Here is a 14,996-nt window from a genome sequence, read left to right as displayed (position 1 = left end):
CCTACTCGGCGACCCAGCTGCCCGCGCCGGCGGCGCGCCTCGCCGCTCCTCTTCTTGCGGCATCTGCGACACGGCGCTGCTCACCCCTCCAGCTGTGGGCTAGGTGCCCTTTCTCGCTTTCACCGGCAGCGCCGACTATGTGGCGCCGCCGCGCATGAGCGAGGCGTTTTACGACGCCGCAGGCCGGCAGGGCACCGCGGCACACCGCGGCTTTGTCAACAAGCAGGGTGCAACGCACTTTGAGCCGCTCCTCTGGGAGGGCGGGCACATGGACTTGTCGCGCTTCACCGCGGCGCGCGTGGCTCGAGTTTGGACGGACAGCGAGGAGTGGGGAGAGTTCTATTCACGCGGCTGGCTGTGGAACAGGCCTGGTTCAAGCTCCACCTCGAGGGCGTGGCAAGGCAGGACGGCGTGGACTACGAGGCGCTCATCTACGGCAAGGGCGAGGCCAGCCTCTGCGGCGGCGGCGACGACAAGATGGTCCGGTGCGAGGTGAGCTAAGCTGTCGCGCCGCGGCCATCGCCTTCTCGTGTTTTGCGTAAAAAAAACAAGCGTTCTAGGGGGCCAAACTGCTCTGCTACCCCAGAGGGGCTGATTTTGGAAATCCAAAATGCATCGGGTCAGGACGGATCATTCGTGACGGTAGTCCAATATTAAGAAGAAAAACTGTTCCGAGGGAGATGCGGCACGGGAAAAAGGCCCGGAGTGGAAAAATCTAGGAATCCTACACGTACAGGCCTCGTCAGGGTTTTGCTCATTCATGCGTCATGGTGCATTCATTCACACCACCGCAGTACAATCGACTGAGTCCGTCCGGTTTGTCGAGGTCTCCTCTGACAGCTGCTCAACGCTCAAAAACGGGTATGTTCGTAAGAGCTACGTACACTGAAAAAATAAATCCGCCTGCCTAAATTCGAGGCACACCTTCGCGGCACCTACGCTCAAGCTCGATGCGGTTCCTGTGCGCGCTTCTCTCGATGCTGGCTTTGCGGGTATCTGCGTGGTCGCCGCACCTGGCTCGCTTCGGCATCTCTCCGGCCACACAAGTCGCTGCGACCTACTCGCCATCCATGGGTCCTGCCAAGGATGGCCCGTTCACGCCGGCAGTGCTCCTCGCGAAGGCTCTCCATCTTGCAGGCGATCGCTGCCGGCCCGCAACCGCTCTCACCGTCTAGCCATCACGGTCCTCAGGTGGTGCTTGGCGAGCCTCAGCTACTCAAACTCCGTGGTAAGGCCATCAGCATCCACTCGCAGGAGATCAAAAAGTTTTGCGCCGACTGTGCGCCGCCCGGAGATCCACCTGAGATCCCCCACCACTCCGCTCGGCCGCCTCCACTCGGCCGCCTCCACTCGTCCCTGCAGACGGCGTCGACAGCAAGATGCAGCAGGCGCTCATCAAGAAGGCCAAGGCCGTCGGCTCCGACCTCGGCTTCCTCTCTTGAGCTGGTCCTCCTCAGCGGATCTCGCACCGCCTTTGGCTGGAGCTTCAGGTGCGTCGGGGGCGGGAGGGAGGTGCAGTGTGCTAGGAGGTGCTCTCCTGATCGCCATCGTTCCCTCCTGCTCAGCGGGCCCTCTCTGTCTGCACCTCTCACCTGGGCGCCTGGGCGCTGTGGCTGTCCGCTGCTGAACAACGCGTTTGCCGAATCGCCCTGTGTTGAGAGCGCGGTTCGTTCTACGCTTTAATGGTTGACCTCTGTCGCCCCACAGGGATAGACACCAACAGTGCTTAGTTTAAATACGCAATAAATCAATCAGATGGATCATGGTCCGACGTTGCTGGGCCTGCTCAAGTGGACAGGTGCTCGGCACCGCTCTCCGTCTCGCTCTCTCTGCTCACTGGAGTCTGGACACTGCTGAGCTCATGTGTTCTGTCTTCTGAGAACTGAGATCCCGCTCTGACATTGTTTGAGGGAATGTGTGTCAGTCATGGCCTGCACACTTCATACCACCCGCTCGCACTTTCTCTTCCCTGTGCGAGTCAGACGACCGACACCGCGGCGCCCTCTCTCCGTCTCGAGTCCTCCACGAGCCACGTCCCAGAGTCTCGACTCGTGGCATGATGTGGATGTATGTGTGCCGCACGCGGTGGTGGTAAGAAGAGACGTCGTGAGTCGCGCGTTACGTGTACTGTACTTTTAGCTCTTACTGGGAGAATAGGTAAGGTGCACGTGTATGAGGCGCGCCAAAACAGCGATCAAAGCACTCTTCAAAAAGCGCCTCACCTCCAAAATAAAAAGCTTAGAGTGGATACCCCTCTTGCCATCCGCACAAACCCCTACACTAAGAACGGCTGGATTGGGTGTGCGGCATCTCCAAAGCCACAGTTGTGATCACAAAGGCCTAAAGGGCTCGTATTTGAATTCTTCCCAATGTTCATAAGGGCCTTGATAACTGAATTTCTCGTCGATCTTGGTTGTCGACGTGGCTGTGGTGGCAGAGTTGATGAGCATGTTGATGTCAAGGCTGCTGCTGCCCGATGCCTCGAGCGAGGCCCAAGCCCCACCAGACGTCTTGGTGGCAACGGAGCAGCAGCAGCAGGCTGCGACCTTTGAGTAGTTCTTGTCCGAACCGCCTGAGCCCTTGGCCATCACCGCCAACTGCGACATCGCCTTGACGTTTGCATTGACCACCTGCGACACCGTCACCACGGCGTTCTGACTCCGAGCGTATGCCCCGGCGAGGATGATCTCTTGCTTGGCGATTGCGCCCTGGACCGCCATCTCCAGCTTCAGCTTGTCCTCGAGCGCCAACTTCTCGAGCTTCCCAAGCGGCGTGTCGCCTTCCTCCACCGGGTCGAGCCCAAGTTCGATGGCCCTCCCAACAGTGAAACCGATGGCCGTGCCCGTCGCCTTCAAGGTGGGGTATCCAGAAGCACCGGTGGAGTAGTCGGTCTTCGCGGCATTTTTGAGGTCGCCAATGGCGTCAGTCGAGTTGCATTGGACAAATTTATCGGGGTCGATCTGAAAACGGCACAGCGGAGCGAGGGTGAGCACACAAGCGGGTAGGTAGGTGGGGCGAGGGGTGAGCGGGGCAGGATTGAAGCTCGCGGTCGCGTGCCTGAATACTCAGCAACAGCTTCAGGCTTCCGGCAGTGCCATCCGGACCAACGACGCCGGGAATAGCCAACGTCATCATCTGCGGCGCCGACGAGAAGTAGGTGAACGTCATATTTTCCTCTTCCCCCGTCGAGCTTGACATTTCGTACTTGGCCACGTAGGCGGTTGGGGCCGGCATGTACATTCTTGGGCCATTCACCGCCGTGGCCGTGTAACTGCCGTCAGAGCCCAACTCGTAACTGCCAAAGTAGTCCGTCGGAGACTTTGCGAAAAACATGTCCTTGACCTCGATGGTTGAGCCAGATTTAGGGCAGGTGCCCGCAGGAGTCGTGAACCTGCGGCGGCGGGGTGGGGCGTGTTCACAAGTGCCCACCCGCATTCAGCGCCCGCGAGCGAGCGCACATGGACGTGGGGCCAGCTGTGTGGGTGATTTCGCCGCCCGGCGCTGTCGACACCATATACTGGAAAGCAGTAACCTTGGTCAACACGAGAGTCTCCACCTTACCCGTCGTTTTGAAATCGCCGGGGCCTTCGAGCAACTTGACCGTGCCCGCCGTGGTCTCGGCAGCAGCCTCGCCGACTCCGAGGACAACCATGTGTGTGGGCGGGGAAGTCGGCTGAGGGACTGCTCTTTTGGCGCGCGCCCCGTAAATTTGGGGCTTCGCCGACGGGCGCCGCGCCGGCACGAGTAAAGAGATTTGCAATCTCAGCTGCGCGCGCATGAAACCGTAGCGCGCTTGTCGGGCTGACCTTCCTAGAGGACGAGATACACCCAGAGAGAGAGACACACTACACCCAGGATGGGGGTAGTAAAAACAGCCTCCGCAACAACACTTTCTTGGGCGGGCGACCCTTTGTTTGTTGACAAGCGAGCTCTCACGCGCATGGGCCGTTATTTAGGGGCCTAGAGAACAAACACCTCCTCTCCCCTTTCTCCCATTAAGCTAAAAGTACAACCCACATCAAGACCCTTAGAGAGACGTGCATGAAAAGGTCGGATGGAAGAACAACGACAGAGGCGGTCGTGAATTTGGGTGTACATGCCATCCACCGGCGTCGGCGTTCGAGCCTGCGCTTTTTTGGCATGTTGATTGAGGGGAAGGCTCCGTCCAAGGAGGCCATCCCGGGTAGGGCGTTTTTGATCCTCGTGAATCTGCTTGTCTGGTGGGCAGTGGAAATCCACTGGGCGTCGGCATACACCGCGCACGACGTGGTTCTTGGCCTCAGCGGGATGCAATTTTTTGCGATAATGGGCCCGCTCTCTTGGGGCTGGGCTGCCATCTGGCTGCACTTTGTCAGCTTCAATAATATCCTGAACGCCGGTGGGATTCCCTCGCCCTTGCTCGGGATCCTGCCTTGCCTGGCGATCATGGTGTACGCATTCCTGTTTTCTCCTATCGCGGTTGACTTGTTGAGCATCCCCTGGTGGCAACTTCACGCTGCCTCAGCCTCGCGTTTTGCGTTGGAAATCCCACTCATGATCGGTCATCGGAACGGTGTCACCCCACCCTACATGATGGCCCCGTTTGAGAGAGCGCGGGCCCCCTACAAGCTCTTCGGCAGAACTTTCCACAGAGGGGTGAATATCGACGGCGCGTTTTCTCTGCTCGGTCTTGTGCTGGCGTTGGCGGATTATGCGCTGCCCAACGCGATGCCCGTCTGGCTCGTGCTCGGGTACCACGCGATGACCCTCGTGACCATCAACATTGTGCTCGTGCTGATAATGGGCCACATGGACGAGCCCAACTTGCTGTCGATCCGAGCCGCAGGACAGCCAGATGAAGTGGCGTCTTCTCAAGGCATGTTCTCCTTCCCGTTCTTCCTCCTCCAGCCGTTCTGGGCGCCATTTGCCATTATGATTACGACGATAGTCTTCAGGAAAGCGATGCTGCAATGAGGCTGTAGCACTTCGATGATGGACTCCTAGATAGACGATGACTCCTAGCATGTCCTGGAGAGAGAGATTTTTACCAATACCAAACATTTTGTTTTGTCCTTGATGACTCCTGCCCCCCCCCCCCCCAATAAGGCCCCCTCGAGTGTGAATAGAGGAGCTCGGTGGGAGGAGAGATGGGGACTGAGGGACTTTTTGAGGTATCCGTGTTTGCTCGCTCAGCGGCCTCTAGTCACACATGTCGCATTCCTCCTTCTCTGTGAGCATGTGTGGCGAGCGGGAGACCGGCAGGGCCTTTTTTAAAACGTCTTCGTTTGGGCTCGGAAAAGAAATCTAAATTATGAGCACTCTCATGGGCTTACTATAACTGACCGACTATGGAGGACCCGTCGCCAGACGACGCAGGGCAGAAGACGGTGAGGCGGAGCAGACGCGCAGGGTGAGACGAGGGAGGGAGCAGGACTTTGCGGAGATCAGCAGGAGGATGTACGAAGAGATTAGGAGCAGCAGGGACCCGAGGGACCATGTGGAAGACGGCTAGTGCTAGTCCCCCATCGGGAGGACGACCCCGGCTAGTCGCCGACCACACCCACAAAGAACCCTGCACAAAGATCGCAAGGGCGGGGGCCTGTTCCTTTTTACCCATCTCACAGTAGAGAGGTGTCCGTTTTTATTTATTTATTTACTATAACTGAGGGACTTCTCTCCGGCGGAGGGAACGACACGGCCCGATTTCTTACGGGTGAAATGCTTCTGAAATTCTCTTGGGTCGCGTACACCTCCCGCCGCTCGGTGAGGATGCTTGCGCCTTGTGTATGCCGATGGCAGCCCATGTGACGAACGACAAGCACTACCTTCCGGAACTTGGAGCACTTGGAGTGCAGTCATTTACCGCACTTCCGGGGGGAATATAAAGAATTCTACGTCGAATAAAAAGAAATCTTCTTCCCGTTTTTCGTGCCGGCGCCGCTGGGCGGCTCTCCGCCGTTCTCTTTAACACAGCAGCAGAGCCTCCGCCCGCCGAGGAACCCGCGACACTTCGTCGAGCCCGAGGTCGAGGAGAGCGAGCTCTCGCTCGCGCCGTGCCACGACATGTCGGCCAACAGCGCCACCACGCGCAAACTGCGCGCAGCGACAGCAGCATCACCAATCTCTCCTGTGGTGCTCGAGGCGCTCGGCGCGCTCGCCGCCATCGATTCATCCCTCGCCGCCGGCGCTCGGCGCGGCCTGCGGCCAGTGGTGGAGGGCCGCGCCCTCGCGCTCGACCGGCGGCTGCTAGGTGCGAGTGGTGAGCTGCGTGCGGAGCTGGAGGGCGCGGAGCGCGAGCTGGACGCGCTGTGCGAGGCGAGCGGCACCGCCGTCGCACGGCTGCAGACGACGCGCGCCGCGACCGAAGTGCTCCTCTCGCAGACGTCGCAGCTGCAGGAGCAGGTGTCGCAGGCCAAGAAGCAGGAGCGGCTGGCGGGCGCGCTCGCCGAGGCGCTGCAGCTGTCGGCGGAGGACGAGGCGACGCTCAACGCGCCGCAGGACGCGCCCCTCTCCCTCGACGCGCTGCTGGGCGCGCTCGACCGCGTAGCTTCTGTCGGCGAGCGGGCGAGGCACCTCGAGGGAGGGGCACTCGCACAGCTCGGGCGCCAGGCGAGCGCGCGGATGGACGCCTACGAGGAGCGGGGCTACGCCTCCCTCTTCCGCTGGCTCGCCGCAGAGGTGTGCGGCGCGCAACGCCCCGACACCTCTCGCCTCCTCCGCTGCCTCACCTCCTCCTCCCAGCGGGCTGCGCTACACCGCTGCGCTACACCGCTGCGCTACACCGCTGCACTCCACCGCACTCCACCCGCCGCTGCAAACGCCGCCTCACCTCGCGACCAGCGGCAGTGCGGCAGCCGCAGCTCGGTGGCTCACGTCCACCGCTCGCTGCGACCCTGCCAGGTCCCTCGCTTGCCGCCGCACGCCGCGCAGAGGCAGGCTGCCGCGCCCGCCATCGCGCGGCTGCGGCGGGGCGTCGATCGGCTGCGGTGCGAGACCCGAGAGAGACCCGAGAGAGACCCGAGAGACCCGAGAGAGACCCGAGAGAGACACAGAGAGAGGCAGGGCCGCGCCTCCCCTCCCGCCGCGTCGCCCTCCCCCCCCCGCTGCACGCGCCCCTCCGCCACCGCCACGCGCTGCTGCTGCCGGTCCTCGAGAGCTCCACCGCCGCCGCGCTGTGTCCCTGGCGGTGGTCCCTGGCCGCGACGGCGCGCCGCCTCGCCCCCGCCGCAGGCGCAAGCCGGCGCTGCTGCGTGCGTGTGTCGTCGAAGCGGCGGCCGCGCGCGCCGACGCGCACGTGTCGGCCTTCTCGCGCTCCCTCGTCGCTCCGGCGGCGGCGACGCGCGGCGGCGGCGGCGGCGCGGCGGCGGCGGCTGCGCTCGGCAGCGTGCTGTCCGATTTGGCTGCGGCGATGGAGGAAGAGAGGCGGCTGGTGGCGTCGATCTTCGAGGGAGGGGGGGGCGAGGAGGGCGGAGGGGGCGATGCTTCTCCGATCGATGCCGCCGCGCTGGACCAGGAGCCTGCTCCGTGCCCCCTGCCCGCGACCCCAGGAGCCTCTCCGCTGCGACCCTTCCTCTGCCCGCTACCACGACCCCTCCGCAGACGTTTCCCAGGCACGACCTAGACGCCCCCCCCCCGTGCCGACCAGGCGGTCGCCTCCGCCTTCGAGCGCCTCGCGCCGCTGCTCACCGCGCACGTCGACGCGCTCACCGCGGAGAGCGGCGCGACGCCGCTGCCCTCCCTGCTCCGCCTCGCCGTCCACCTCCACCTCTCTGTCCCCGCCCTCCGCGCCGCTGCCGGACCCTCGCCGCCGCCGCCACCGCCGGCGCCGCCCGCCGCCGCCGCCGCCGCCGCCGCCGCCGCCGCCGCCGCCGCCGCCGCCGCAGAGAGTGCAGAGGGCGGCGGAGGCGGAGGCGGAGGCGGAGGCGGAGGCGGCGAAGAGGGCGACGGGGCTGCGCCGCCTCCGATCGGGCTGGGTGAGGCGCTGTCGCGCTGCGCCATGCTGACGGCACGGAGGTATGAGGCGGCGCTGGCGGCGGAGGTGAGCGGCGCGCTGGCGGGCGTTCGCCGCGTGCCCGCCGACTTGTCTGCACCGAGGCCGCTGCTGCGCTTGGGTGCCGCTCTAGATAGAGGACACACCACCACCCAGCCGCCTCCCAGCCACCTCCCAGCCGCCTCCCAGGCACCTCCCAGCCGCCTCCCAGCCACCTCCCAGCCACCTCCCAGCCGCCTGCTCACCACCTTCTCGGCCGGCTCCTTGCCCTCGGCGCCCCTCCTCGACGCCCGAGATCAGCCGAGATTGCGCCGAGATAGGCGCTCTCCTCGATGAGCTGCTCGAGGCCGTCGCCGCGTCGCCGGCCGCCGCCGCCCCCACCCCGCCCTCGCACTCTCCCGAGGTGACGCCGCTACTGGGTGGCGCCGGCGCCAGTGGGGACGTTGCGGGGTGGGAGGGCGTGGTGGCGGCGACGCTGCACGCCTTCATCGAGCCGCCGCTGCGGCTGCTCGGCGAACTCGCGGCGAGCGGCGCGGGGGGCGGCGGCGGCGGCGGAGGAGGAGGCGCAGGCGGCGGGGGAGGCGGCGGGGGAGGAGGAGGTAGCGGTGGCCTCGCTGCGACGCTGAGCCACGTCTTGCGGGGCGAGGCAACCGGCGGCGGCGGCGGCGGCGGGCCGCTCCGGCCGGAGGAGCGCGCCATGTTTCTGCTCAACTGCGCCGAGGTGACGCGGGGCGTGCTGAGCGGCGCACTCGAGAGGGACGCGTCCACGACATGTCCATCGCACGCTCCTCTCCAGGCGACGCGCGGCGTGCTCAGCGCGCACGCTGTCGCCGCGTCGGCATGCGCCGAGCTGGACGCGCACACGGAGCAGCTGCTGGCTGCTCTCGTGCGCGCGACGGCAGACACTTTCTTCGAGGAGTGCGGCCTCGCGCCCAAGCTGGACGCGCTGCGCACCGCCGCCGCGCAGCCGCAGCTGCAGCTCTGCTCGATGGTCGGGCTTGAGTCGCTCGCGCTCTCGTCGGCGACCCGCTCCTTCGGCTCGCCACCCTCAATCGTCTCTTCACACACATCGTCCCATGAGCAGGCGATGCGCTCCTTCTACTCACTCCTCTTCACGCGCGGCGGCGGCGAGCTGCTGCCGCACGCTCACCGGCTCGCCACGCCGCGCCTCCGCGCCGCCGCGTCGCGCCGCGCCGCGCAGATGCTGGCGGCGACGCACAGGCGCATGCACCAGCTCATCTCGCGGCCGGAGAGCGGCTACGCCGACGGCGGCAGCGCCATACTGCTGCACACGCCCGAGGAGGTGGACAGTCTGCTCGACGTGCAGACGGGCAGCGGGTAGGCGGCGCGGCCGCCGACGAACAAACGGGACGGTGGGGTGCTGTTCTTGGGAGCACGGGAGTAGGCGGGAGGGCGCACTTTTCTCCGCTCGTCTTTCCCGCCAAAGCCGCCAAACGAAGAACGCCGTCTTGCGCGCCAAGAGCTGCAGAAGCCACCGCAGTCCGCACAGGGGACCCGCTTCCTTTTTTTCGGCTACCCCCACCTCCTCTCTGTGAGGTGTGTCCGTTTTCTGTAACTTTAGTTTTTATAACCGGTTTCCCGTCCTGCGTACACCGGAGAACCCCCTCGGTGGGGTCGTGTTGGCGCCCTTCCCTCGAGATCGACCCTCATATGGCCTCCCGCTGTCTCTCTATATGCGCTCCCGGCTCCCGCTGTCTCTGAGATGGCCACTACTGAATTCTTTTTTATTTTACCATCGCTTGGCAGGCCCGAGGGTTGCTCACCCACGTGCACCGAACCTTGCGCACCGCTTATAAGATTGCCGTGTGGCCGCCCAGTGGGGCTCCTCTCTCTGCCCGTGTGTGTCAGGGTGTGTGTGTGGCGTGGACAGATGCGAGGAGCACTTGGAGTGCAGTCATTAACCGCACATCCAGGGCCGGGGAGCTCAGAAGCGTTGATTATCCAAGCGTGGCACAAATTGCGACACTATGGTGCAAATACCAAGCTACTGATCATCAACCTGGGTATCCCAGAGGACCAGCAGCTTCGACGACATTGCCACGTAACCTGCCAAATGCCGGATGCCTTGAGTCTTCAGAGCTCGGTTCGTTTGGTGGATGCACGCCGCGTCAACAAAGTAAGTGCGTGTGCGCTGCATGGCGAGGAGGAGGAAGATCGAGGCGACGGCGGCGAGCAGCCCAGCGGTGTACTCATATGGTGACACGTAGAAAGCGATGCGGTTCTCAGCCACCAGGCGGACGTTGCCAGGCAGCTTGACCGAACGTTGAATCAAGCCCATCGCAAGGCACGCGAGCAGGGCGACGGCCAGCGGAACGAGGCCGGCCTCGTGGAGAGCGAGGGCCATCCACTTGCGGCTTCCCTCTGACCGCCAGGCGTGCGAAACGAAGCAGTCTATGGCGCAGACAGGCCGCGACCGATGGAAGAGGCGCTCGCGATCTTGAAGTGCCAGCTTGTCCGGTTGCGTGGCAAAGATATTGGTCGAGTGGCAGCTGGACAGCGAGTCGAAGGATGTGAGCGTGCTGGCAACGCTCACGCCGCGCCGGAGCTCGAGCGGTGGGTAGAGTCCGCTGGTTGCAGAGATGTACTTCGCTACGTGGCGGCTTCATCAGCTCTCTCGAGGGCTGCGGGCGATGTCTTTCGTTCGTTGTGCTGCATGAGGCCGGAGCCGCTGAGGCTGCAGCGCTACCGCCTCCGCAGGCTGAGTGTGAGGAGGTCGCTCCGGGGTAAGAACGCACCCCGGTGGTTCCCGCAAAGAACGCGCGTGCTTCTTTCGTCCTTGGGTGTGAAGGACCTTCTAGGCCCGCGGGTAGTCTCCCTCCATCCCCAGGGCCTCCAGGGCTCGCACCTCAACCTCTCATAGGGACCAGCGCACAGCGTCATAGGATATTTTCTCCGTCGCGTCGCGTTCGTGGGGCTCTGCCGCGAGAAGAAAGTCGTGATTTCTTGTTGTCTCTCTCTGCCGCGACAGCCACAAGGCAGGCCTCTCTCCCTCTCAGCTCTCACAACGGGCGAGTGGCGGGCACCGTCGCGGCTCAAATGTTTTATTCTGGCTCTTAGAGAGGGAAATACCTCATGCATCTCGGAGGCGGTGCCTCGTGCCTGTCCACACCAGAATCTTGTAACTGATACCCGGGTAGCGACGAAATCTTCCAAATCTTATGTTCCCCCCTCTCCTGAGTGAGTGGTCCCCCCCGCGAGCTCCCGCAAGAGCACACGAGCGTCAGAAGACGGCACTGATGGCGGTCGCCTGTCACCCGGTCACCTCGCACCTGAGCGAGGCCGCCAAAGTCTCGCTCGGCACGCTTCGCCAGACCTCCCCGGTCAAGCTAAGGCGGATGCAGTCGTGGTCGCCCTCGCTCATGCAGGAGGCGTGTGGCGCAGGCTGCTCGCGGGAGGGGCGGCGAGCGTCGATGCTCGCGCTGCTGGGAGCGGAGCCCCTCGAGCTGCCGCCGAGCCGTGCCCAGCAGGCCCCGCGAGCTGCTTCCGCCCCAGACCGACAGAGCGAGAGCGCCGGAGCGGCCGCCGCAGACCCCTTGGGAAGTGAGCCTGTTGAGCTCGAGGAGTGCATCGGCGGCGGAGTGAGGGGGATGCTACACCTACTAGGGGCAATGCTGGGCGCGGGGCGTACGCCCGACCTGCGAGACTCCATTCTCCGCGCCGCGGCGATGCCGCCTGCCGGGGGGGCGCAACCCCGTGCTTGCTTTTGCATTATGTGAGGTGCTTCCCGCCCCGCTGGGTACTTTATGCATGGCATGGTATGAGCACGTAATGGGGGTGCCAGATGATGTGGTACGGGGAGGCGCTTGACGCCCTACGTTGCGTTCAGCATGCTAGGGGCGTGTGGGTTTTGGTGTGCGCGCGGCGCCCGCGGCGCGCCCTGCCCCCTGATTGAGAGTGTCTTGATGAGGAGTTTGAGTCGCTCTAGAAACGATTGCGGTGGGATGTACGTATCCTACATGTAATACATCACTGTCAATACACGCCAAGGCTAGTGGCTGTGCGCGTAGCCCGCCGGACTCCTTGGCCAGCCGCCGCGCGGGGCAGTGCCCGAGGGGTTGCGGCCGAGCAGCTCCGGCACGCGGAGGGGGCTCAGCAGTTTCTCGTGCCGCTGCACGTTCTCCGCCGTGAGGTTGGACCTCCGCCGCGAGATCCTGAGCGGCGAAGGGCGGGCCGGGGCTCGGTGCGGGCTACGAGTCTGTCTCGACTGTCCACGCGCAGAGGCGCGGGGCCGCGGGCAACGGCCCTCGCCTTGGCAGGCCGAGCGAGGCGACCTCCTCCGCCGCGACCGCCTCCGCCGCGCCGTGCTCCGCCGCGCCGTGCAGGCCCCGCAGCGCAGCGCTCGTCGCAGCGAGGACCTCGGCGCGCCGCTTGCGCTCCGCCTCGAGGGCGAGCGCGTCGTTGACCTGGAAGGGGCGGGGCGAAGACCGCGTGGGGTGGGGCGTCGGGGGCGGGTGAGGGGCCGTCGGGGGCGGGCGAGGGTTGCGGAAGGTGGTGGCGGTGGTCTGGGTGGGTGCGGGGTTGGGTGGGTGGGGTGGGGGAGGGTGAGAGCACTCTCTCTCGGGCGGCGCCTCGCGCAGCATGTGCGAGAAGAGGCGCGAGGGCGAGACTGTGCCGGCCAGCCGCGGCAGCAGTGATGTGGCCACCGACGCGAGGCGAGGAACCTCGGCCAAGCGGTCCGCCAGCCTGAGGCGCAATGGGTCACGGGTCTGGCGGGGGCGGTGCGCCGCCGCCGACGCAAAGCAAATTCGGCGGCGGCAGCGGGAGGGCGGCGGGGAGGGCGGCGGGGAGGGCGGCGGGGAGAGTGCGCCTGTGCCCTCCGGCTGCCGGCTCCGTGACGCGCGAGAGGTTTGTGCGCAGCGAGCGGAGGGACATTGCAATCTCGACGGATGCGTCGCTGACGCCGAGCGACCGATCCGCCGCCGAGGAGGCTGCAGCAGCACCGATCCGCCCGGCGGCTGCAGCAGCCTCCTCCTCCTCCGGCGGCTGCAGCCTCGCCTGCAGAAAGGGCGCGAGAGGCTTCGGCGAAGAGGCCCCTCCTCCTCCTCCTCCTCTTGCGGCGGCTGATGTCCTCGTCAGTGGAGAATACTCTCGGGCCATCTTGGGCCATCTCGGGCCATCTCGGGCCATCTCGGGCCATCTCGGGCCATCTCGCCTCGAAGGTGTGAAGGAGGCCCAGCGCGTGGTCGCGCTCGCCCAACGCCTGGGAGGGCGGGGGAGGCGGGGGGGCTCCGCGAGGGACGTGCCGAAGGGACGTGCCGCGGTGTTGGCGGACAAGTTAGTGGGCCGTGTGCCACGCACTGAGGCCCTCCGACCCGTCCTCACCCCTCTCATCCGCCTCACCCTCATCCTCCCACCCCCTCCCACCCCCTCTCTCGCGCCTTCGCGCGCTCGTCTTCGGACGCCGCGAGCGCCTCGTCGGCGGCAATCGCCGCCGCCGCGCTCCGCCAGCACAGCAGCGCACGCTGCCTCGCCGCGCCGGAGCAAAGACGGCCGAGCGACGCGAGGGCGAGCGCTCGCTGTTGCTCTCGCCAGCCTTGCTCCCACCTCGCGTGCCCGCCCGCCGCCCTCACCGCCCTCGTCGGCAGCTTGGCGGCAGAGGCGGTCACGGCACGCAGCCACTCCTCCTCCTCCTCCTCCTCCCCGCTGCACTCCTCAGCCGGCCGGTTTGCGCCCTCGCCGCCGCCAGCCTCGCCGCCGCCAGCCTCGCCTCTCTCCCCTCCGATGCCCTCTGCGCGAAGACGGCCTCTGCGCCGGTGGAGTCGCGACCAGATCTCGACGAGGGCCGGGCCCAGCGTCGACACAGCGAGGAGGAGGAGCGCGAGCAGCAGGCCGGACGGCAGCGGCGGGAGCACCTCTGCTCTGCCGGCGAAGCGGGCGGCGGCGAGGTCAACAGGCCGGACGCCCACATCGTCGGCGAGGCGGACAGGCACGGCCGTGCGCTTGACGTCGTGAGACTCGAGGTTGGCTGCCGCCGCCGCGGCGTTGGCGTGGATCTCCGACACCGCTGCCGCCGCACTCACTCCCGAGGAGGAGGCAGCTTCTGCGGTGAGGCTGGGACGCCGGCTCCGGCGCCACAAGCTAGTGCTGTGGCCCCCGCTTCGTGACGCTGCAGCGACCACCACGGCCCTCCGCCGCTCCGTGGCCGCCGCAACCGCCGCCTCTGCCGCCGCAGCTGCCGAACTCGCCGCAGCCACGGCGGCAGCCCTCGCCCGCTCCACCTCGCATTCTGCGTCCGCAACCTCCGCCGGCCCTCGGCGAAGCGGAGAGATCCAGCAGTGGTTGACCTCGTAAGCAATTGTCTTTGTGCTAGACCACATCGGCGATGCCTGCCTCCATGAATCGAACCAAGCGGATCTGTACAGGATGCTAGGTTTCTTTTCCGGGCTAACTTTGTCTTTCAAAAGCTCTTCAAACCGCGCGCTATTTCTGGAGTTTCGCATTTCAAAGAAAGGGAACCCGCGCCGATTCTCATCCCTTGGTCGACCTTGCGCTGATCGCCCACTTGCCGGCCCGGCCGGCGCGAACGGTCACGTGATGAATTTCAGGACATTGGTCAACCCGCTCCGGCATTCGGACCACAAGGTGCTCGGTGTCACCTACCTCGTTCTCGAAGCGCTCGACTTTTACGGCTTTATGTTTTGCGAGCGGCGCTACAGCGCCGACTTTTTGTGGTTCATGGCCATGAAAGTGTGTGGGTGCCTCGTGACAGCCTCGGCGCTGCGCAACTTTGGCCACCTAGCCAAATCCGACGTCAACAAGGGCATGTTCGCCGAGAGCCGGACGTTTTCGTGAGCGGCACCTCCTCGCTCCTCTCTCCCCGCCTCTCCACTCTGGCCTCTCCGCCGCGCTCCACATCGGAGCTCGGCCACAGCGCACGCACTTACTCTCCCGTTCGCCTTACCGCCAGCCTCGCCGCCCAGCCCCGCCGCTTTCCGCACCCTCCTTGAGGAGAGGAGAGGAGAGGAGAGGAGAGGAGAGGAGAGGAGAAAAGAGAGGTGAGGAGAGG

General features: G+C 65.2%; 4 protein-coding genes across 4 annotated transcripts; 2 read left to right on the top strand and 2 right to left on the bottom strand.

Annotated features, from left to right (window-relative positions):
• Positions 1–2,330: 2,330 nt before the first annotated feature.
• EMIHUDRAFT_110592 (hypothetical protein) lies at positions 2,331–3,652 on the bottom strand (the record flags this gene model as incomplete). The annotated part of the gene is made up of 3 exons (XM_005788211.1): positions 2,331–2,960; positions 3,256–3,391; positions 3,459–3,652. 3 exons carry the CDS (start codon positions 3,650–3,652, stop codon positions 2,331–2,333), a joined length of 960 nt encoding a protein of 319 aa, XP_005788268.1.
• Positions 3,653–6,042: 2,390 nt separating this feature from the next.
• Positions 6,043–9,311, top strand: COG6 (component of oligomeric Golgi complex 6; the record flags this gene model as incomplete). The annotated part of the gene is made up of 6 exons (XM_005788210.1): positions 6,043–6,657; positions 6,880–6,965; positions 7,210–7,408; positions 7,625–8,017; positions 8,373–8,690; positions 8,766–9,311. 6 exons carry the CDS (start codon positions 6,043–6,045, stop codon positions 9,309–9,311), a joined length of 2,157 nt encoding a protein of 718 aa, XP_005788267.1.
• Positions 9,312–11,359: 2,048 nt separating this feature from the next.
• EMIHUDRAFT_362848 (hypothetical protein) lies at positions 11,360–11,964 on the top strand (the record flags this gene model as incomplete). Its single annotated transcript, XM_005788209.1, has 1 exon — positions 11,360–11,964. A coding segment is annotated over one exon (222 nt), but the record flags the coding sequence as incomplete, so codon positions are not given.
• A 213-nt stretch (positions 11,965–12,177) lies between these two features.
• EMIHUDRAFT_110588 (hypothetical protein) lies at positions 12,178–14,307 on the bottom strand (the record flags this gene model as incomplete). Its single annotated transcript, XM_005788208.1, has 4 exons — positions 12,178–12,393; positions 12,652–12,673; positions 12,861–12,985; positions 13,561–14,307. 4 exons carry the CDS (start codon positions 14,305–14,307, stop codon positions 12,178–12,180), a joined length of 1,110 nt encoding a protein of 369 aa, XP_005788265.1.
• Positions 14,308–14,996: the final 689 nt, after the last annotated feature.

Source organism: Emiliania huxleyi (genome assembly GCF_000372725.1).
Source record: "Emiliania huxleyi CCMP1516 chromosome Unknown EMIHUscaffold_137, whole genome shotgun sequence".
NCBI lineage: Eukaryota > Haptophyta > Isochrysidales > Noelaerhabdaceae > Emiliania > Emiliania huxleyi.
Note: the sequence above shows the minus strand (reverse complement) of the source record. Positions and strands in the feature narration are given on the sequence as shown.